The sequence below is a fragment of the Centruroides vittatus genome, unplaced genomic scaffold, assembly GCF_030686945.1.
Source record: "Centruroides vittatus isolate TY-2023 unplaced genomic scaffold, ASM3068694v2 contig_364, whole genome shotgun sequence".
NCBI lineage: Eukaryota > Metazoa > Arthropoda > Arachnida > Scorpiones > Buthidae > Centruroides > Centruroides vittatus.
In genome coordinates this window covers 4,478,511-4,501,678 of record NW_027122188.1, presented here as the reverse complement: position 1 = coordinate 4,501,678, position 23,168 = coordinate 4,478,511, and the positions used below count along the sequence as shown (strand labels likewise).

The 23,168-nt window shown below is 25.2% G+C and overlaps 1 protein-coding gene and 1 long non-coding RNA gene across 4 annotated transcripts in view; one reads left to right on the top strand and one right to left on the bottom strand.

Annotated features, from left to right (window-relative positions):
* Positions 1 to 388: 388 nt before the first annotated feature.
* The window catches only part of LOC136975129 (uncharacterized), a 36,425-nt gene continuing 13,645 nt past the window's right edge, over positions 389 to 23,168 (bottom strand). The window contains exons 3-5 of one of the 2 annotated variants that reach the window (XR_010880748.1): positions 21,848 to 21,987; positions 13,561 to 13,729; positions 389 to 708 (exon numbers count right to left, since the gene is read on the bottom strand). This is a non-coding gene — a long non-coding RNA (uncharacterized lncRNA). The remainder of the gene's footprint in view (positions 709 to 13,560; positions 13,730 to 21,847; positions 21,988 to 23,168) is intronic. The other variant, XR_010880747.1, reaches the window with a different exon arrangement.
* The window catches only part of LOC136975127 (carbonic anhydrase-related protein 10-like), a 118,807-nt gene continuing 103,274 nt past the window's right edge, over positions 7,636 to 23,168 (top strand). The window contains exons 1-2 of one of the 2 annotated variants that reach the window (XM_067270148.1): positions 7,636 to 8,084; positions 15,515 to 15,565. In XM_067270148.1, coding sequence (XP_067126249.1) covers positions 8,033 to 8,084; positions 15,515 to 15,565 — 103 coding nt within the window. In that variant the 5' untranslated portion in view covers positions 7,636 to 8,032. Of the gene's footprint in view, positions 8,085 to 15,514; positions 15,566 to 21,088; positions 21,174 to 23,168 lie in introns of those variants that run through there. The other variant, XM_067270149.1, reaches the window with a different exon arrangement.

The following is a 23,168-nucleotide window of genomic DNA, read 5'->3' as shown; positions in this document are numbered from 1 at the left end:
TTATTCAATTATTGGATTATTTTATTGAATTTTCTGATTACTCTTAAACTTATTGTTTAATATCTAGCATTGTTTTGTTTATTGCATTTTCCCTGTTTTTTTTATTGTTATTAATTATCGTAATTATTTAAACCTTTTGTTTTTCTTTCTCCTTTTTATTTAAAAATTCGTATAAAAATTATTGCAAAAATTAATAATAATAAAATTCAATTACTCTTTTGAATATTTATATTTTAATTTATTTTTTTGGCACTTATTTATTTTTAGAAAAAGTTTAGTTAATGTTATGAAAAATGGAGTAGAGGATTATGATGTAAGTATGATAATAAAAAAAATAATAATAAGTTGATATCGTAATAAAACCCTTTAAAAAATAATATTAAAATAGCATAAAATTATTAAATAAAATTAATAACAGTATTATATTTAAATTCTATTCGTGTGTGAAATTTTTTCATTATTTCAGCTCATTCTTTATCATTAATTTAACTAAAGTCTTTGTAATGTTTCAAGCATTCGCCTCTAATTTAAATAAACGGTTGTTGCAGACTTAGCTTTTCAATTTGTTTTCTGTTTTGGATTTTTGTATATTAACCAGATGGCCAACTTGGCAAGAAAGCTTAAAGCTTTGTTAACTTCCATGATACGGATCTATTATAACTCTCAAGTTACCAACATTTCACGAAAAAAGCAGTTGTTGAGCATTATCTGTAAATAAAGAAACGAATTTGTTAAGATGTCAAGATTTGAAAAATTATTTGTGTAAGAAATTTTTATTAAACGTTGGTTTATATCGATACTTAGACAGTTTCCTTTGTTATATTGATCAATATTTCTAACCATTTTTAAAGAGATATTAATTATAAAAACAGTTAAATTTAACATAAATAAGATCATAGTATATTTGTACTGTATTTTTTCGATCACTTCAATATTTACTTTATAAATATATTAAATTAAATTTCATATTTGGTTTATGAATAATTAATGCTTATTTTAATATTTATATTGTGATATTTTTGACACTAATTTTCTTTCATTTACTTATTTTAGCGAATTTTACTTGTTTTATTTATTTATTTATTACTTCATACTTTTACATTAATTCTACTTTATATATTTGCTTTGACAAAATTTAGTAAATCAAATAAATTTTTAATATCCATAAAAAATATTTATTTTTTTATTAATAAATATTTTATAACTAATAACAACAACTTTTATAGTATAAAAAACAACATAAACATTATATAATACAGGTTATTATTTTTTGAAAAAGAAAATTATTATAATTTGAATGACAAAAAACGGATGTAATTGATCTAAAAAAAGTTTTATTTATTTTTTTTACATTAATTTTTTAATAGTAAATGCTATTTTAGGAAAGTGAAGAATTGGCATCAAGGCATTGAAAATTGAATTTTATATAATTAAGACTTTCCTTTTCAAATAAGTAATTAGGCCTATAATTACATTATGTTTCTATAAAATTAATTCTCTTTACTGTATTTATTCAAATATAGATATAATTTTTAAAAAAACATTTAATAAAACTTCTTTTGTTTTTGCATATTATAAAATCACTTAATTTACCTTCGATTCCTTTGAGATTTTACAGCCAATTTTTAAGATTAAAAAATACAAAAAAGTTTAAGATAAAAGGAAACTACTTATACTAAATTTTAAATGCAATTTAGTTTTTTTTATAAAAATTTTAAAGTATAAAGTTAATAAAAATTAACGTTAAATAAACTAAATTGTATTTTATAAAAAGAAACAAACTTATTTTATTTTATAATCTACATATTAATATTAATATTATATAAATTAGATTTAAGGAAAAAATTATATTTAAAATATTAATAAATGATACTATATAAGTCATTAAGTTTGATAAATTGGGGATTTAATCTGGTGTTGACCAGCTGTGAGGACCTGTTGCTTATTTTTTTTAAATAAAAATATACAAAAAAATAAAATTTTAAGTTTTGTATTTTTATCAAAATACAAAAATTAAATTTTATTACTTTTATGTTTTTTTTTTTTTTTTGTATTTTTATATAGAAAATGTACTTAAAAGCAATATTTATCTGTACTATTATGGCACCAGATCATCACAGTTTGGTCACTGGTTTTTGTTTATTTAATAATTGTATATTGTAAATTTAATTTAATTATTTGAATTTTGTATATAATTCTATTTTGATGTAATCCTATTCTATTATTTTGTACCCTGTATAAAGAGTGAAAAAACTTTGTAGTAATTTAAATAAATAAAATAATAAGTCAATAAATTTTTGAAAACTTATTCATATATGTAAACAGAATGTCTCTGTGTTCTCTGTACACTCCTAAACTCTCTGACTGATTTGCACTAAAATTTTCTCTCTAAGGAAAATATAGGCTATCATAAAGTTAAAAACCTCACTTTTTTCCCTGATTTCACCCTTCTATTAACTCCTAAACTCTGACCAACCTGGACCAAGTTTTTCAGAGTTACTCTCTAAGACCTTGTGGAAAATAAAGGCTATCATAAAACCTAAACATCCAACCCCTTCCCTGTACCCCTTGACACTTTGTGATAAACATAACAATGATAGGCTAAAATAATAATATAAAATAATTTCGTTTGTTTGTTCTTATTACTTTTTACCCCAGATAGCGCCTGGTGTATCTACCAGTTATTAATGATTAATAGACAAATATTATATTAACAGAACTGCAATAATAATAATAGTAATAGAGTAATAAATATTTTATATAACAGATAACTATTTAAAATTATAATATAAGATAAATTCTAATTAATGGACGTTTTGGAATTTAGAAATTTAAAATTGTCTATTAAAATAATAATACTACATTAAAAATCCATAAACATTTGTAAATATATAATACATCACAATTATGATTCATTTAGTAATACTAAACTTTATATTTTCATTGAAATTTAATTGCAAATTTATTAAATTTGCTTTAGGTTAATATTCCGGGTTAATTAATCAATCTCAAAAATTCATTTATAATTGATGTAAATGAATCAAATTCAAAACTGTAGATATCTGTTTAATAAGTAGTTTATAATGTTTCACTTCAGTTTCTGGATAATTTAAATGCAAACAGATACTTTTATCAACAATAAATTCGTCGGAAACATTATAAAGATACAGTAATTTTTTTCATTTTATTCATGTTTTGTATAGTATAAGGCTGTTCAATGAATAAAATTACTGAAAAGTATAATAAATTTCTAATTATATAATATAAAATGTAATTTAAAAATTAAGTCTCTAAGAAGAGAAATAATCAGTAATTATACCGGTATTTAAAAACTATGCATAAAAAGTTTAGTATAATCTAACTATAAATTGAGATTAATAATAAGAGTAGTTTAATATTTTCGTCGATTTTAATCTTTTTATTTTCCTTTACTTATGTGGAAATCAATTGGAAGTGATTTTTGTATGTTATAATCCATAAAAACACACAACTGATTGATGTTAGATGAACCATCCTATCAATGTAATGTTGAAATTGCTTAATTTTCTTGAGTAACGAGATGATGTTTTGTGATTTTGAAATTCTTTACACGTTTTATAAAATACAAAAAATAAATTTTGGTAATATAAATAAATTTCTGATAGATAAAATAAGCATTAAGAGAAATAAATCTGTGATAAATAGTCAAATGAATCTGCTTCAAACTGGCACTTATCCCGCCGAAGAGACCTGTTCTTAAGTACAGGTCTGTGTTCGTGATAGAAATACTATAGTTATCAATCAATCACGCTACTAGGTGAAGATATCACGTTTCGACTTTCCACCTTCTTGATAAAAACGGAAACTTAGCGGAAATATTTTCATCTTAAGAAGAACCTCGGAGTAGTTTCTGTAAATTTAATAACATTTTTTACTTTCATAAAAATTGAAAGTTAAGAATAGTAAGAGAGGAAATCGAGTTTTCGTCTAGATTGACAGAATTAATTTTCCTTTTGTTAAATTCTGAAATAGCTTTGTTGATGATGTTCAACCATTTGGAAGAATGAAGCGCTCTTCAAGAACTAACAATCCCGAAATTTCTATATTAGGAAAGTAAATCGAAAAACATTGTTGTGAGGAAATTAATGATGATTTTATATAGTCCGTATTAATACATTAAAATGAAATTATAAGCTTTTGTATACAGGATAATTTATTTATTCTATTAACTTTATGAAGTAAGCAGCAAAATTTTTTATCATCAATTTTTTAAAATCAATAAATTTTTATTGTTAAAGAAAAAATGTAAAGCTATTTCTACTTTGTTGATTTTGTCACGAATCGCTTTTTATACTATTAGTTTAGAGTATTGGCTTCCACAGCCGGAAGGTATTTCCGTGACTTTCATCTTTCACTTGGTGACCAGTTCTGACTAAAAATCCCAGAAACCTTGTTTTATATTGGCAGAATAGGCAATAATACATCCTTTTCTTCCGTATTATATAATGCAAAGACATATATTTTTTCTACGGATGATCGGAATCGATCTTATTGCGAATTTTTCTTATTATATTACGTTGTTTAGATGCAATGCCAGCGCTGATCTTTGCAAGCCTTTGATAAACTTGTAATAATAATAATATATATTACCAAGAAATTTTTCAAAAAGAACAAAGAAAAGACTATGTTAAAATACATTTCGGTCCAGTTACTTTTTTACCAAAAACGAAATGTTTCTATGAATCCAAACAATAAAAATATTGTTAATGATATATACAACAATTTGCATTGTATTGTGTACTAATCCCGGACGCCTTTATTTTTATCAATGTACATAAAAATTTAATTAAAGATGTTTATTTATCTTCCTGGTTATAGAAATATTGATAAATTTAAATACGAATGTTAGTGAATACTTCAATGAAGAATTTCAATAACAATATCATTGGAAGGAAAATTTATCAAAGTTTAATTAGCTTTATATTATGTTTCGTTAGTTTTAGTTAATGAGATATTTGAAACTACGGTACATGAATCTCGATAACAAATGATAAATATGCAACTATTATTTACAGACATCCACAAAAGCTGGAAGCTGTGAGTAAAGTACTCGAAAATCATTCTTTCTTCATTCATTACTATTATTGTTTAACGAAACTTTAATGAGAAGCTATGAAAGTAAACGTTTTTAATTGGATTATTCATTAAATGCAACAAATTTCCGCGTCACTTAACTAGAGATAAAAATGTTACCAATCTTTCAATCTGTTACCAAAGTAAACTCTACGACAAGATGACATTGTATCCTCGTCAATAGTAAGAACATTGTAGTGTTTTTTTCACTCCAGTTGATTCTGCTGACAAAATTAATATCCTTTCTCACGTCTCACTCCGTTCATTTCGACATCGTTTTTAAGAAAGAAAAGACAGCAACCAACATTATACAACAAACAGTCTTCGAAGCTCTGCAAACGACGACCTCAGGATGAACAAGGCCTCCAACTGGCGTGTAATGAATTCAGCCGAGTGCAAAATTGGTTCATCTTTGCTCAGTCGCTTGGACAGCAAAGAATGATAAAAGAAAAAAAAATCTTAAGTTACGCGTTCGTTCTTTTTCCCTTCTTAATTGGAAACTGGTTCGCATAGTCTTTACCTGCATCGAAAAACAAGTCTGTCAGATAATAAAGATTGGAATTCCCTTCATTTTCAGTTATTCACTGTGCATATTGATTAATCAGTCAATCGATTTAATTGTCATTCAAATATTAAAACAACTAAAATTATTTGACATAAGTAAATTTGCATTTTAATAATAATACGATATGTTTATTTATATAAATGGGATACATCGTTTTACCCCATACAGAAAAAAATGTTAAAGAAATTTCTTTTTTTTATATAATTAAACGCGGAATAAGGAAAATATTTTTTATAAAAATTAATATAGGAAGTTAAAATTATTTTAGCATATTAAACGATAAACACGCGATGACTTGCTACAGGCAACAGATTACAGTTAGCGTTATCTTAAATTTCTCATTTAACTATCCTTTTCTGAAGTTTGCACTCATATTTTTTAACGTTTCTACGTTCTTTAAGACAGCAAACTTATAGAATAATATATCGAAATTATATATTTCTTAAATCATTGGCATTTTTAACAAATGATATAAGTTTTCTATATACAGAAATATTAATATAAATGCTCTATTTTGATTTAAATCGACTAAGCCTAAGAAATTGTAATGATGTTATAGTGTGTTAAATTCATTTTATTTATATTTGATTTCAAATTAAAGTTATTACGAATAAAACATTTCTTAAAACATAAATTTAAATTTGTTTTTCATTATTTTCATAGCAGGAAATAATCTTTCAACAAACTGCAGGAGCATATTCATTCGTGACAGTTTGCTCTAAGTGAAGGTTACAGAATATTTTGAGGATTGAGAAGGCTTTACCTGATAATCCAGCATCAAATCTTATCACTAGAACGCTATCCAGGTACCTTAATAGTGTACGTTTAACAGACGATAAAAAGTAAAAGTGACATAGTCATATTGCTAGACGGAGTAATTAACGTCTCATGCTGCATTAATCTCAACGACATGTGCACATGTCAGATATGACAGTGCACAGATCATCTTACTTGCGGAACACATTGAACGTTCTGCTCTATTTTATCGCATTTGAGAGGATAGTGTTAAGATAGTTATCATTTTTGTGATGTTTTATTTTATGATTATGGAATTTTTACGATGAAAAAAAAAGCTTTGTCACTTCTCATAAAAGTTTAAACAGATGGAAGAAATTTAAAAGGTTCTGAAGTCAAGTAGCTTTTAAATGAATTTCTTTAAAAACAAAAATAAAAAAATATTAAAATAATATTTGTATTTTCTCGATTATTATTATTTTTCCATTACCTTTTCACAAATTGCGTATGATATTTTTATTGAAATAAGTCCTATGTAGATATCAAAATTTATATATATAAATATTTTTAAAAAACGATAGTATGACCAGATTCAATTTATCTGAACTGAATTTCAATTAAAGCAGAAGATAGAAAATATGGAAAGTATTACACATGTTATCGTGTTTCTCGAAACGAATTGGTTATAAAATCTAAACACAACTTATATCAAAATATATAGAATTTAAAATAGTATCCAAAAATATAGATTATTAAAAATATATTATGTAAATATAGATAACATAAATAAATCCATTATAAGCATAATGCAATATTAGTATGTCCTTATGTAAATATACTTCATTGCTTATTTACCCCATACTACTAATTCACGTAATAAAATCCAATACAAACTACATCTGATACTAACGTAGCTCAATACTAATAAAATCCATACAAATTTAGCCTATCATAAACATATTTCAATCCTAATAAATCCTATACAAATACACTCCTTTGCAAGTATACCCCGAGCAAACATACTTTCTTACATACGAACCCAAACATTGCCAGTATATTGAACTCAAATGAACGGAGCCAGTACAAAAGTATATTGATTTTTATAAGCGCAATATACCGTTTTTAGTAAAATGCATATTAGAAATTGCAGTTTGCACGTCTGGAGAAAAATTAATCCAAGAACTGAAGAGATCGAAACGGTTATTGGTTGTGACGTAGTAAACGGGTATCAATCGGAAGAGGACGTCCGAACGGAAGAGTTCTGATAGCCTTCGGCACCTTCGCCTGAATGGAGTCGATTGACCAACATATCCTCTTTATAACGGACTAAGAGAGGGCGCTGTGGGTATAGTCCAGGTATGCTGACTCTATCGATTCCCTGACGGGACTTGGTTGCCGACGTGTAAGCAGTTGTGTCACAATCGCTTCGTCGTTAGGATCGTACGGTACGGACTATGGCCAGACTAACCCTCGATACACACACTGTCCGTCGATGTCAACCCTTCGTAATGTAGCATACGGTCTAAACCATCTATTGGAATCCCATTGAATCGTATAGGGGATTACATTACCGCACAGACTTTGCAAGGAAACTTTATAAAAGAGATTTAGTACGGGAACATGAATGGTTTGCTGAGACTTATCGGCTTGCTTGTGTTTCTTCATATATTAGGTAAGCGGTTTGTAGTATTTTATTTTATCTTTTATATAGGAAAAAAAATATATACGTGTGATTTACGAGGAAGCTTCAAAAACACGAAAAAATACAGAAAGAAAAATTGAACAATTTTTACTTTACTACATCAGTTGAAAAATTACCGTCAATAACAAACTTACTTTTTAATTCTATAAAAATTTTAATCGAAAAAATTTTCTAATCACAGAAATTCCAATTGAAATTTTAATGTTTTGAAATATTTATTAAATACTTCTTTAATATTTATTTAAATATAAAAATTAGTAAAAAAATTTAAATCAAATTTCCTTTTTAGTTATTAGGAATTGAAAATTCTAATTAGCTTAACCTACAGAAGTATTTGAAAATTTTATTCTACAATAAAGTAGTTCATCTTATAGGTAACATACCCTCTCTAGCCATTCCCTATTCTTTCTTTTATTTTTCATTTTATAAGGTTTTCTAATTATTTAAATTATACATATATATGCAAAAGCGTATTACAATTAACCACATGGAGGGTTGACCGCATTTTATTAATTAACCATCAACAAAGAAGAACACAACTGACTAACAAATTTCCTGCAGTCAAAAAACATTAAAAATTTATAAAAAAAACTTCAGAATAAATTATATTTTAAGGAAATATAAATCTTTTTTATTCAAAACAATAAAAAAAATTTCCTGTATGAATTTATAAACAAGTCAACACGTTATATTAAAAAAAAATTAAAAAGTTTTGTAGCGAATAAGCCATCAAATACAACATTTTAAAATTGTTAGCAATGATATATTTTGTATATAGAAGTATTTCTTTGATAGTATAAAATTAGTTATACCGAACTAAAGAGAATTTTCAGGATAATCCAAACTTTTCTCTGCACCAGATCAATCAGAAATTGTGACAAAAACTCTTGGGCTTGCATTTATTCAGAGAATCGTTGAAAAGAGATAAATATGTGAAGGAAACGGTCGATTGTTTTGATTGTCCGATTCGTGACCTGCCAGTTTACATTAGATGCCACTTTGGATGTTGTATTTATCTCCTAGAAGTGCACAAGACGATTGTGTAAAGCGTTTACAGACTGATTTTGTGTTAGAGAAAATTCAATTTAGTGAAACTTTTTTCTATTACTTTTGATCTTTCAATTAAAAATTTACTAAAAATAATTGTTAAAAATAGTATAAATAGAAAAAATATTTTTCAATTCTGTTATAAATTTACATTGAAAATTAACTAATTAAATTGAACATAATAGATCCTTACAAATTTATCCCTTTTTTTTTAAATTTCTCTTATTATAACGTCAATGGAGAGAAGGAATATTGCTGTTTCGCTCGACATGCTTTAAACAAAATGATATAAAATTAACTTTCTTACAATAAAAAATAATCATTTTAATAAATTAAAATATAACAGAGCCAATTTATGCAATATCATATTTTATAATTAGAAAAGATTTTAAATTTTATATAAATATATTCGTAAACTTCTTCGAATCATTTTTAATAAGAACTCATGCATTTTTTATGTTTACTTTCTCGAATGCAACAATTAGTGTAATTATAAGAAGATTAATTAATATAAGATACGTAACGTTGCATTTATTGTAAAAATCATAACATTAACAACGTAATCTTCTTCATAATGTTACGTAAATTATGCAACATTAAATGAGACACGTATTGGATAAGCAGATAAATAAAGAAAAATGATTGTAGAATATTATAAAATATTCAAAATTTTATACCGTATACGGAAATAATACGGGTATTTATCTTCCGTTTTCACCTGAACTAGAAAATATTTATTCTTTACGCGAATTAACATTTTTCTACAAGTTTAAATTAGATAAAGTATATGATACTTGATTGTATGTGTGGGTTTTTACAATGCGTGCACCAGATATTCGGTTAACGCCCAGTTTTTAGAAGTGCATTCTTTTATCTTGGAAGAATACTATTTACTTGATTCATATCTATAACATTAATTATAGGGATTCTCAACCAGAAAAATCTTTGTTGATCGTTATCATTATTTATTTAATCTAGTATAGGAAATATATTTAAAAGAACGATAAAATTGCAGAAAATTTGAGTTAAATATCGGATTTTTGGCTAGAGGAAACGGCGTAAAAAGTTTCTTTTATATCTGACTACCGTTGGGTAACTATAAACAATAATTATTATATTCATGATTCCTCACAGATAACAAACCAAGAATATCCAAAAAGTTTATTTTAAAATTCTGGCGTGCAAAAAATGGGATATTGCCATGCGATAATATCTAATCAAATTTTGCGTGCATAATGCAAGCAAATTATAATCTAACTTCACGAAATGTGATTATAATATAATAGAAAACTTAAATCTAATTTCGTTACATATTGAATATTATATATCATAAAGAGATTATCTGATAATTGTCTTTAAAAATCATTATAAAATCGAAATTTTCCAATTATTATTATTATTTTTTTTCTATCTTTCCTAGAAAATTATTATTATTATTATTGCCATTTAAATTACGTTTTATAATATGAAATTTAAAATAATAATGCTATTGTATAACAGTCTAAATACTTATAAACTATTTTAATTTTTGTCTAACGAGACGTAATTTATAACTTTGTATATATTTAGTATGTATTTCCTTAAAAAGTGCAATTGAAAACGTTATCATGCTGCTTAAATCAGTTGAATAATCGAAATAATCTCTCGGTTAGCATCATTTTTTCGCAAATAAATGTTGTTTTTAGCTATTTTTGTTTTCCTTAATTATAGGAAATAGCTTACACTATTACTATAATTTTAAGAAAAGCATTATCACCATCTCCACGTTCTTTGTAATTACAAAAGTAGAAAGTTTACCCACTCAAAAACCTACACTTTTGCTTCTAAGTGTTTAGTTTTGTTTATAATTGCACAATTATTTAAAAAAGGAAACAAAACGAAATCGTTATGAAAACAAAGTTTATAATATTTACAAATGAGAGATCATTTTTTAAATTTGTTTATTGAATATAATATATATATATATAAAGTTGAGTTAAACATGGATAGACATAAATGAAAGTTTAATCATATGGTTAATAATATATTATATTTGTACAAGATAAAGAAAAAAAAAATAGCACTCAAAAAGTGCATTTAAAAATAAACGATTTATAAAATATTAATCAAACCTTTTGATTTTTTTGTTTGTACAATTTTTTATAGTTACGAAAAAAAATAATAATTTATATTTTTCAAACAAATTAGCTAATGAAACGTGTGTAACTCGAATATCGGTCAAAACTTCATGAGTTTTATTATTGATAAATGTTCCGATTTTCGACATTTTATCATCAAAAATATTTATATTTGTTATTTCGACATAAAGTAATTTATCCAGTAGATATTTCTGTAAGATTGACAACAACAATGTTTTGCTTTCAGTGCAGAGAAGAGTCTAGTAAATTGGAATGGTTCGTTGCTCGATCACTTACTTCTTTGCTTTATTAATTATTTTATTCATCAAACGAAAGAGGAAGCCAAGTTTTATTTTTTATTTTTTTTTCGGTTAGAAACTCTATGAATTTTAATACAGGTTGCATTTAACTTACCTTATCAAAACATACAAAAAGAAAGTTTTTGTAGATTCCATGTTATTTTACTGCTGTTTCTATATGTTCTAAAGGAAGAGATCTTACTTCTTAGACAGAATATTAAATAGTTTATATAATTTTTATGGAGATATGAGACGAAAATACATCGTGAACAAATTATTAGACTGATTAATTATTGCTTATGATTGTTATTAACTCCTTTATATCACATAATTACAGAAAATATTCAAATATTTAGTTTGGCTAAAGATATAAGAAAAAAATTATAATTATATTTCTTATATATAAATTCAAATATTTTCTATACAACTTACCAAATTATTATTGGAATTTTAAGCATTACTCAACTTCAATTTATATGATTTGTATCATTGAAAAAATTTTCCACGGTTTAAGGAAATTTTAATTAGATTCTGTAAATAAATAAATTTTTATTGTTTTTTTTTATATTCAACTAAAAATATATATTGTAAAGATAATGACTTTAATAGTTAATTAGTTTAAATTTGGCAACTTTCCTTGTAGGTTTAAACCATTAAAAAATCTTAATTTTTCTTTTTTATTTTATATTTTTAAGCGAAATAATTTCACTTTTTACAGCGAATAAATCATACTTTAGATATCGCATGAATTAATAAAAATAACTTCATTTGGATTAAATGTAACCTACGTTAAATATAATTTAGCCGTATGTCTTCCTGGTATTGACGTAAATAAATCTTTTAGCTATATTTAATTATGCTTGTAACATATTTTTGGTAATTTTTATTGCATTTTAACCTTTCGCTACAATTAGCATGCAGAAAGCATTTTCTAAAAATCAGCCATTTACTTATTTTACAGGTTTATTTAAAGGACTACTTGTGAAATCGCAGATGTTCTTTTTAAACAGTTAACAACCTTTAAAATTAATTTTCCTTTAAAGAAAAAAAATATATATATTTTTCTTTTTAGCACTATTAACTAAATTAATGAATATAATTAATTCACTTAAGTGTAATATATTAGTGATTTTTTATAAAATAAAATTTAGAAACAATGTAAAAAATAAGGTTTTATGTATGTATATATATATACACACAAAAGTAATATATATATATATATAAAACAGCTAAACAATAATTTAGGTGTTAAATTTCCGTGTTAAAGTATTGATTATTGTAGTTTATATATGACAATTAATAGTGTATAAAAAGTTAAATTAAATAAATTTTTCGAAAAATATATAGTAATTATAAAATGAAGCATTTTTTCCTTTAGATTTTAAAAATTTAATCCTCTGTGCTTTTTTTTTTGTTCAATCCAAAGAAATCTTTAAAAAATCTTTATTAAATTAACTCTGTAAATAAAATATTATAAGAGTATCGTCATCAAAAATTAAGCAACAGATTTTCTTTCTATTTTTTTCTTTACTCTATATAAAAGTTTTATAATTGAAATTTCGTTAGATCTTTATAAATATTTTAAATTACTTTCTCCGTTCAAATCCTTAATTGATTTAAAATGTTGCTTTTTAACAATTTAATAATACCTAAAAGACACATTTTATCTGTATAGAAATCTACCAAATTAATAATTATCTGTTATAGAAAATTTACAGGCAAAATTTATCTTCTTATTATTAAAAAATATTATTATTATTATTAAAATAATATAATAAAAGTTTAAAATATTAATAGACAAATAATCACTTGGATAAGAAAAAATAATTTCTTCTTTTTTTTTTTCCTGTTGAAAAATTAATAGATAAAGCGTTGATATATTTTTAATGAGTAAATTTTTATTTCTGAAATTTCTTAAATTAACTACAATGTGTACATTGATGTAGCACTTTGCGTGACTTACCGTATTTTAGTTCAACTTACCGTAAAAAAGATCGATTTATTGCTGATAGCATCTCGTATCCTGTCTGTATGAGAGAAGGTAAATAACGAGAGTTTGGTTTGGCGTCCATCCACTAATACTAACAAAGGAAATTTAGGGTCATGCAGTCAGATTGATTCTTCTCATATCATGCTACCGACTGGAATTTTTCTGGAATGAAGTAAAATATTCAGAATAGAAAATATAACATATCTGTATCAATATTATAATTTATTCTTCTTAGACACTACACAGGAATATTTTGAACTTTGAATCAAGAAGAGAATTGAAGTTAGAAATTTTCTTTAGTCGTGTTTCAGCTAAAGGAAAATTAAATTATAGTAGAAAAGATAAGAAATTGAATTTTATTTAAGACTTTTAACACTTAGGAAATAAAATAATAATAATAATAATAATATTTCTAAGTAATATTAGAAGGTGTTTAAATGTTATCGAGATTATCTATTTTTAAATTTATCATTGTGCCGTATCAATAACTACAAAGTGGGTTTTTAAGACGACAATGTATCGCTGACTATAGCAACAAAAGGTTTCAAAGGGAGATCACAACTACCCGTCAATAGTTAGCCAACAACGATAAAATGGGAACCAGTCGGCCATTGTCGCGCTGGCTACAACCCTCTTGTTTCGTACTTTAATCTCGTTTCCAAAGTGGCTAGCCACTTGGCTGAGACACTACAATTGATGGAATTGCAAGTACGCTCTATAAGCGCCAACTGGGTATATCCTTAACGCTCTTTTTCACTCTTTCGTCGCTTCTGTGATTTGCCAGACTGATTTTGGAGCCAATAATGGTCTAGTGGCACTTCAACAAAGTTTTGTGTGCAAAGTTTTCGTTATAAGATCTAATGCGTATCTTTACTAATCACTCATCCGAAATCTTTTTAGATTCTGTATCCTGTATCCTTTTCTCTCTATAGGCCTATTTATATACTTACACGTTTACCTTTTTTTTATTATTCTTAAATTTAACAAATTGAAATTCACAAATGACAAAATTTTTTATGGTCTAATTATATTATATTAGTAGCAAATCTACGACAGAATCCGTTAAAAAAACCCCAGACATTATAATAAATGACAACTCATTATTGAACAACTTTATTCGGTAACGAACACCTGAAACTTCCATATATTACCGTATGATGCATGATGCTTAATATTCCAATAAAGTAGGAAATATTATACAGTATAGATAGTTACTGTGTTATTTTGTAGACCAATAAACTGTTCAAATTTCAGCATTTGTATATTAGTAAATGTTTATTCAGCACATATATATATAATTACTATAATTGAATAATTCTGTCTCTACTATCAAATTAAGAATAAATTTAGAATACAGTAAATACTTTATAAATAGATGGCATAGAGTTCAATAGGAAAGCTGAATTTACGCAATACTCCTTTGATAATATACAATTCCCTGTTGTATAAATATTAAAATATTTTAGAACATTAATTTTATTACTAATATATATGTTTTCAATTTATTAGTTTACTAATTAATGTTATTCTATTCTGTAATATAGTGTATAAACTTATCCATTGTATTATAGAACTTTATCTTTCCCAACATCTCTTATTCTGAACAGCAATTTAAACAAATAACTTAGAATAAGGTTAATTTTCGTAGAAAGTTTCAGCTAATTTATTTTGCATTCTATTTCTTTCAGGCTATTTTATATTTAATACGAAAGAGCGCAAGAACTCATATTTCAGATGTAGTTTGAATATTTTATTATTGTTAGAAAATCATACATAAAATGTAACCTGTCTTTGTTTTAAGCCAGTGGAATGTTTACACAATTTAAATCTAAGACTACTTTTATATTTTTATAAGTCTATATTTGTTGTTAATATTTAGTTCTGTCTGATATATTTTATTTTATTTTTCTGATTAGATATATATATATATATATTTTTCTAATATAGGAAGTTCTTTTGGAAACTGGGAAGAATGGTGGACATATGAAGGTATTTCAGGTGAGGTATTTTATTTTTGCATATGACGCTTAATAATTCTGCATTCAATTATATAATCACACGATATTTAGCTGTGTTAATATGTTTTTAGTAGTAAAATAATGAATTTTTAAATAAATCAATATAAATTTAATTAATATTAAGAATAACTCAATTATTTCCTAGGGATAATTATTAATTTTTAAGAATTATTATTATTATTTTTAATTAGGAAGTAAAAATTCGGTCGATTTTATGTTATTTATTTATTTTTTTTACGTAAAAAATTTTAAATTTAAATATTTTTAGTAACGATTCTCAATAAATTATCAATTAATGGAATTAAATTTACATAACTTAAATTTTGTAATTTAATAATTAATGAAAAGAAATAAAAATATTAATTTATAAAACTATACATGCTAAAAAATGTTATTTTTATTTAAGTTTAATATTTAATTTACGCAACAATGTTAATCATTTTTGATTTTAGCAAACCTCACTGTTTTTACATGATAATTTAAAGAATTTATATTCATTTTAAATAAATAAATATCAAAATTTAATATACATATCTCTCATTGTTTTAAAAATCAGTAATAGTGGAAATATTTACAAATATTCAATAAATTAATTCAAAAGAATGCTCGAGATTCATCCTTACGAATGTATACGTATACATATTTAATACATTGAGAAACACAAACAATCATTACAAAAGTTTAAGCTAATTTTACTTAATTTTTAATATAATTTATACAAATATTTATAATAGAGACTATAAGTTACATAAGATAATTTATTTTAATTAATTAATTAAAATGGAGTATCCTAAAATTGATAAATATTTATAATTTGTAATAATTATCGCTACATTGAAGTATATAATACATAATTGAATATAATTTGGAGATTTACAAATACTTTAGATGTATTTGTATTTCTAGATTGTATGCACTTAATAATCGAGTGATAATAATTTAATTGATTATGATAATTTTATAATTCACACACGAATGAAAACATGAATTAAATAAAAAGACAGAAAAAAAAACTAAAAATTTTTGAAGTAATTTATAAAATAAATCGAAGAAACCATATATTTTAAGTGTGTAAGATGATTTAAATTGAGAACAGATGGTGAAAATGTATTAATTTTATATATAAAAAATTACTAAATTATAGTAAAGTGTTCTTTAATTATTATATAGAAGACTACACTTTAGTTTTTCAGGAATCATTTGGTCTATTTATATCAGAACCTTGTCGTTATAGATAAAGCTTACAGATTCTTCAATGATAACTTTCCTTTGATACCATTCATCTTAACTTCTCGTGTAGCAATTGTCATTATGACATTTATGTCAAAATAATATGATTGATTTTATATGTAATACCATTATAGACTTTATATTGCTATTATAATATTTAAAATTTACAATGATTCTTTAGATTTGTGACACATATTTTGTAAAATGCCCCTTTAGGAGCAATACAATTCCTTAGAAATACTATGCAATTTGTGTGAAGAGTAATCGGTTATAAGTATTATTTTCGCTTTTATTGTTGTAGAATTTCCTATATCTTATTCTTGAATTATGTAGTATAACATTAACATTAGAAAATTTAATAATATTACATTTGAAGAGTAAGGGATGACCAGTACGAATAATTAACTTGTTATATTAAAACTTATACCCGTAAATAATATGTTAGGGCTTATCAAACACAAGCAATCCAATAATATACCCAATGTGTATATGTGTATTTAAATATAAGGACAAAATGTTACCACGAGAAAGTGATCTCGTTGAACTGAAAACATATCACTTTAACAGCAACAGCGACCGATTATGCACCCCCGCATGAAATATATTCCCGTGTAAAGTCGATTAGTTAGAACGGAATTTTTTTTATATAACCTATTAAGCATAGTCTCTTTCGTCCGGTTGTACCTAACAACAAAACCTTCCAAAGATTAAAGTCAGGATATGGGAACCGGACACCGCTCGAGGTCAAGATCAGTTGACATTATCCGGAGACGACGGGACGTAGAAACCTAACATATCGAATTCAGAATTAAAAACTTTAGCTCCTTTAAACTGTAAAATAATTTGATTAATTTCAGTCCTGTAGCCAGGAATAAATCTTTTGGAGACTAAATTTATAAACGAAGGACAAACTGAAAAAGTAATGACTAGTATTTTTCTCTTTTCCTGCCTGCATTATGCCTATTAGCTACAGTCCACGTGTAAAAAAGTAAAAGTAGTCTAAGTTTATGTGATGAAAGAGAAATCATATATTATGTATACTGCATACGAAGACAGCTGAGTAAGCTGAGGGGGTTTAGCTATCTCATAGCTCCCATAGCTGCAGCTACGATTAATTTAAGATAAATTGTGTTCTAGAAAGTGAAACAACTTGTTAATACATAACTTCTCATTTAAAAGCCAAACTATTCTCGCATAATAATAAAAGTCAACCAAAGAACTGCTTCCGGTATCTATAATAAGCACATTTAATAATTATTTTAATGTTATGAATCAGAATTAGTTATGATAATTATATTTGTGATTTCCATAATATATTTTATTTTTAGAGTAAATAGTTTCTGAGAATTAGTTGGCTTTTCGATAAATTTGTTTAAATACTTTATTTTAAACATATTATTAGATCCACGAATATAAAACTTTAATCTAGACAGAGTTATAATTATAATTTTCTTTTACAGGCTATAAAATACATATGATATTCTATAATTTTACAGAAATATAATAATTATATAAAATTACTATTCTATAAATATAATTTAACTAAAATTTTAAGAATGAAACAAAGCAAAAAAATATATTTCAATTAAATATCGTCTTGATAGAAAAACCTGTTATATGTATATAAAATGTATACAAATGTATACAAAATATTTACATATAACCGGTTTTTTAATTATAATAATGATAATATATATATATATTAAGATTTGCTTTATTTTTATCTGAAAAATCCTAGTTAAGATCTGAGAATATTACGAAAAAAACCGGTTCACACAGAGATTTTTCACAAATGACCAAAATTATGATATTTGACCGATGCAACATTCAGAAATCTGATCCGAAAATCCATCATTGGCGCCACTCGATGCTTCTGAGAAGAGAAAATTAGAAAAAGAAGGGAAAAAACTGCCGTTCAAATAACAGGAAGTTGAGTCTATGATTTTTTTCCTACGAAAATTGAGAGTCTGATAAGTCAGCGTATTGGTCCATCCAAAATATATCAAAAATGAATTTCCTACTTGCTACGAACAGCAATGTTCCATTTTGCTTATCTAAATGGCGAAAAATCTCTAGCGATGTTATTTTCCTGTGATTTTTATATTTCATTCCTTTTCTGATAATCAGATCCGAAAGTAGGATAAGTGAAAAAAATTACGATATGTTTATAAAGAATTATTGTTTTATAATTTAAACATTAACGTAGAAGATGGCATTAAAATAATTTTGGAAGAAAATTTTAATTATTTATCAATTAATAAATGAAATTATTATTATTATAAAGTACATTTTAAAATTATGGAAATAAATGCTTATTTTGAGTTTTATATAGAAAATCTATTAATTATTGTCGTAACGGTAAATAATTAAAACTGTTTAATTGTAAAATACAAATATTTATCTTCTCTGTTGTTAGCCTTTGCTAATGGTTTAAAACAAATAAGATTAATTAGACTATGCTAAATTTGACCACTGTCAATTTTTCTTAGACTGTAACTTTAGGCTAAATTTTTGTACAATTTTAATGCTTTTCTATCAAATTAAAAGTTTAAAATTATACAAATGACTACATAAAAATTTTTATTTGTACAGTACATAATTTCGTAAACGAAACTCATTTTCTGATGCATTTTATCATTAAGATTTAAAAATACAGTAAAAATATTCAGACATAAGAATATTAGAAATTAGGAAATATTGCTTCGGAGAGGGGAAAAAATCTTTTGCTTATCAGTTTGTAGTAATTTCTCTGCTAATTATTATTATAACAACACGAAATTCTTTTAATTCTTCTGAAACTGTCGCAAATGTAAGGGCAGACAAATTTCAATTATAACGAGCATGTTCTTAACTCGTAATTAACTTTTCAAATGTAGGAATGACTACATTAGAAAATTATTCTTAATGTCAAGATCAAAATGAATGTTGTCACCCTGAAGATATTTACTAGCATGCAACTGCAAAAGACAAAATCTCTTATATCCGTAAACATTGACAGAAAGTATTATCTTCATGTAAATATTTCAACATTATAGGATTTATTGAGCAAACGTTTCCCAACACGCCTTAAACGGACAGATAAACAAGTATTAAAACATTATTGTTCGAATTGGCACCGTGCACATGTGTAGGAGGGAATGAAAAAAGAATTTTTACCATCCAAGACATTGGTAAGGATTTACTTTTATGGTGCCGAAGTGCATCGACTTGGACTATACTTTCTTTACGACGTTTATTAAATACGAAAGAAGATTCCTATTCTCTGTTGAGGTATCTTTATTTGTCGTTGAGACGAGTATCGAACAAAGCCAACAATAAATTACATAGACAAGTGACGGTATTCGGTTAGTCACATTCTTCATAAAACAGAAGCAATAAGACATGAAACAACAAATGCCCCCAAGCTCGCTTCTCTTGTCATATAAAACAAATTCGTAAGAATGTATCTCTTGGATTTAATGGCAGATTCAATTGATTCAGAAAGTAAAAGTACCTAGTCGATTTATGGAAGAACTTTCTGACATAACTGGAAGGAATAAAAGTTATATACGAACTTTATGCAAATTCCTATTCATTATTTTGATTTACAATAAAAGTTATTAAGCTTTCTGTGTAGGAAGAATTGTTCAAGAGAAAAAGAAGGATAAAGGAAAAGAATTAGAAATCGAGCACAGATTTATATATCAGAACGACTGGTCCATTAAATAAATGTAGAGTCAGGAACAAAAGTATATTTATAGTTCATGGAAATCTGATTCGATGCGCTAATGTTAACGATAGATTTCATATAAATTATGCAAATTACTAAATTAAACGATAAAAATTAAATTAATGAAATATTTATTTTAATACATCTCCCGACATTCTTTACGTCTCGGGCTAATAATAATAACAATATTTTATTCCATTTTTAATTTTATTTCGCCTATTTTTTTGTTTTTGCATTGTAAAATTCTTCACTCTCTTTAAGTTAATGTTTAATATTACGTAACATTCAGGAAGTCAAATTTTGGCAAAGGTCCATAAAAGAACAACATTTATCGATATTGGAAATTTGAAAATCCCAATTCGCTCTCATGAATATTTGTAAAAATTATCAATTAAATAAAATTAATTTTACCTTTTAAAAATGCAAATTTTACATTTAAATATATATATATATATATATATATTTTTATATTTTTTACAATAGAAATTATATTATTCTAGTGTTTTATTTCAACGTCTAACATGAGTTGAATCAGAACATTAGAAACATTCCTGTCATTTGTTAGTGCATTTGTCATTTATAGGATCGATGATTCTGAAGTCATCCGTGATTGATTAGGACAATGTTATCAATAGACAGATGTTGCAAGGTGTTCTAGATAAGTGTTATTATTATTATTTTTTTTTATTTTAACGTTTACGGCTAAAATCGAATAAAATTGATTTATAGAATTACATCTTGTATATAATATAGATAATAAAAACAATTTTAAATCTATTAAAACATCAAAATAATTGAATGTATGAGGACAAAATATACAATCTGATCGTATATATTAAATTTTAAAAAATATTTTAAAAATATATATATATATATTATAATGTTGCGCAAAGACTAAATTTTATTTACTGATGCTTTATTATATTTAAATTTATTTGATTTATAAATAAAATAAAATTTAAGATATCGTAAACAAATATAAGTGAAGGAGGAGTTTAAAAAAAAAAAATAGAAACATTTTATTTAAATCCAAAGCTGATGATTTTATTCAAGAATTTCTTTGAGTTCGAAAATTTCCAACGTCGTAAATGTATTCATATTATTGATTTTCCTAGGCCCGAATAATATTTTTATTGTAAGAAATGGAGACGGGTCTGAGGGGATTATAGTTGTCCAAGTAATCGATCTATGGTAATTTTTATCCAATGAATTTATTCTAGAAACGATTTTTTGCTTCGTCTGCATCTATTATATTAAAGATTTTGAATTGGCAGAGTTACCTTAACTTTCTGCACACAACAAGAAGCACAGGAGGAGAGTTACCTTCGGATTTCCACCTTAAGATGGTCGATAACTTCACGTCCGTAGAAGTATGTTCACTAGTACATCTTACCATGATCTGATTAGCGAGACGAGTTTTCTTTACTCTTCTTATTTCAGTTTCTGTAAGTCAAGAGTCCGATCTATAATAACGTATAGTGAAAAGGAATCAATAATATTACATTCAGCTACATTAGAAATTAACTGTATGATTTCAACAGCAGTTTTAGTTTCGACTCATTAAAATTAACTAATGAATTTTGCATAAAGTCTCTGTTCGGAAATTCATTAAAACTAGATAAATTACTTTATTCTAACTTTTTTTATCGTATAAATGCAAATAAAATTCTTAATTTTACATTGTGTTTTTCTTTTTAAAGTTCGTTAAACAATATTTATCTAGAGATCGATTATTTTGAAAGCTAATGATCCTATGGGTCTTTAACACCGTAAGAATCCAAAAATCTGTTAATGCAGCTAATTTTAAACGTGATTGGTTTTTCTAATATGCGTGATAAATATATACATAAAAAATAGTGTTAGCATAAAAATAAATGATTTATTCTGATTGAAACTTATCTGATAACGACAAAGCATTTAATCTTTCGAAGTAATACATAAGTATACCTTACGATACATCAGATAACAAAGAGTATGAAGCTGATAGTGTAGAAAATAATTTTGATATAATTCCAGTATATTTTTTACTAAACTATTTTAATTTAATTAAAATATTTTAACGAGTTTGTGTAAAAATTTTATATAAGACATATTCTTGTCAATCGTCAAAATATGTATTCATTCACATATATAAACTTTAATAAAATGTAAACAAAAGACATTTTGTGAATAAATTAAAACGTTACAGACTAAATTTAAATCTTAAACTAAAGTTAGATTTAATAAAGAAGTTTCGATCATTTATGTTAATGAATATCCGTCATATGAATGAATAATACAATATAAAGAGCTATTTTTGATCATTTATAAATCCCTCGAGTTTTGTATATTAGACGGCATTAGCATTCTGATTCATTAAGAATACTGCTTAATGATTATAGGCATGTTTCCCTATAGTGAATTAAATTTAATTTAAATCTCTCACTCACAAAACGCTACAACGTAGATTCAGGATTAGTTTCTGTTTAAGAAATTAAAATCCTTCTCAGTATAAAATTTTAACACGAACAGAGGATGAATTATTGCAGAAGGGAAAGAATAGTTCAGAAAAGCATAAGGTATAGCCACTGAAAATAATTGCATCGGATCAGCAATCAATTTTGTAACAATTTCCGCATGGAAAATTTCACTCAAATTGGCTCTT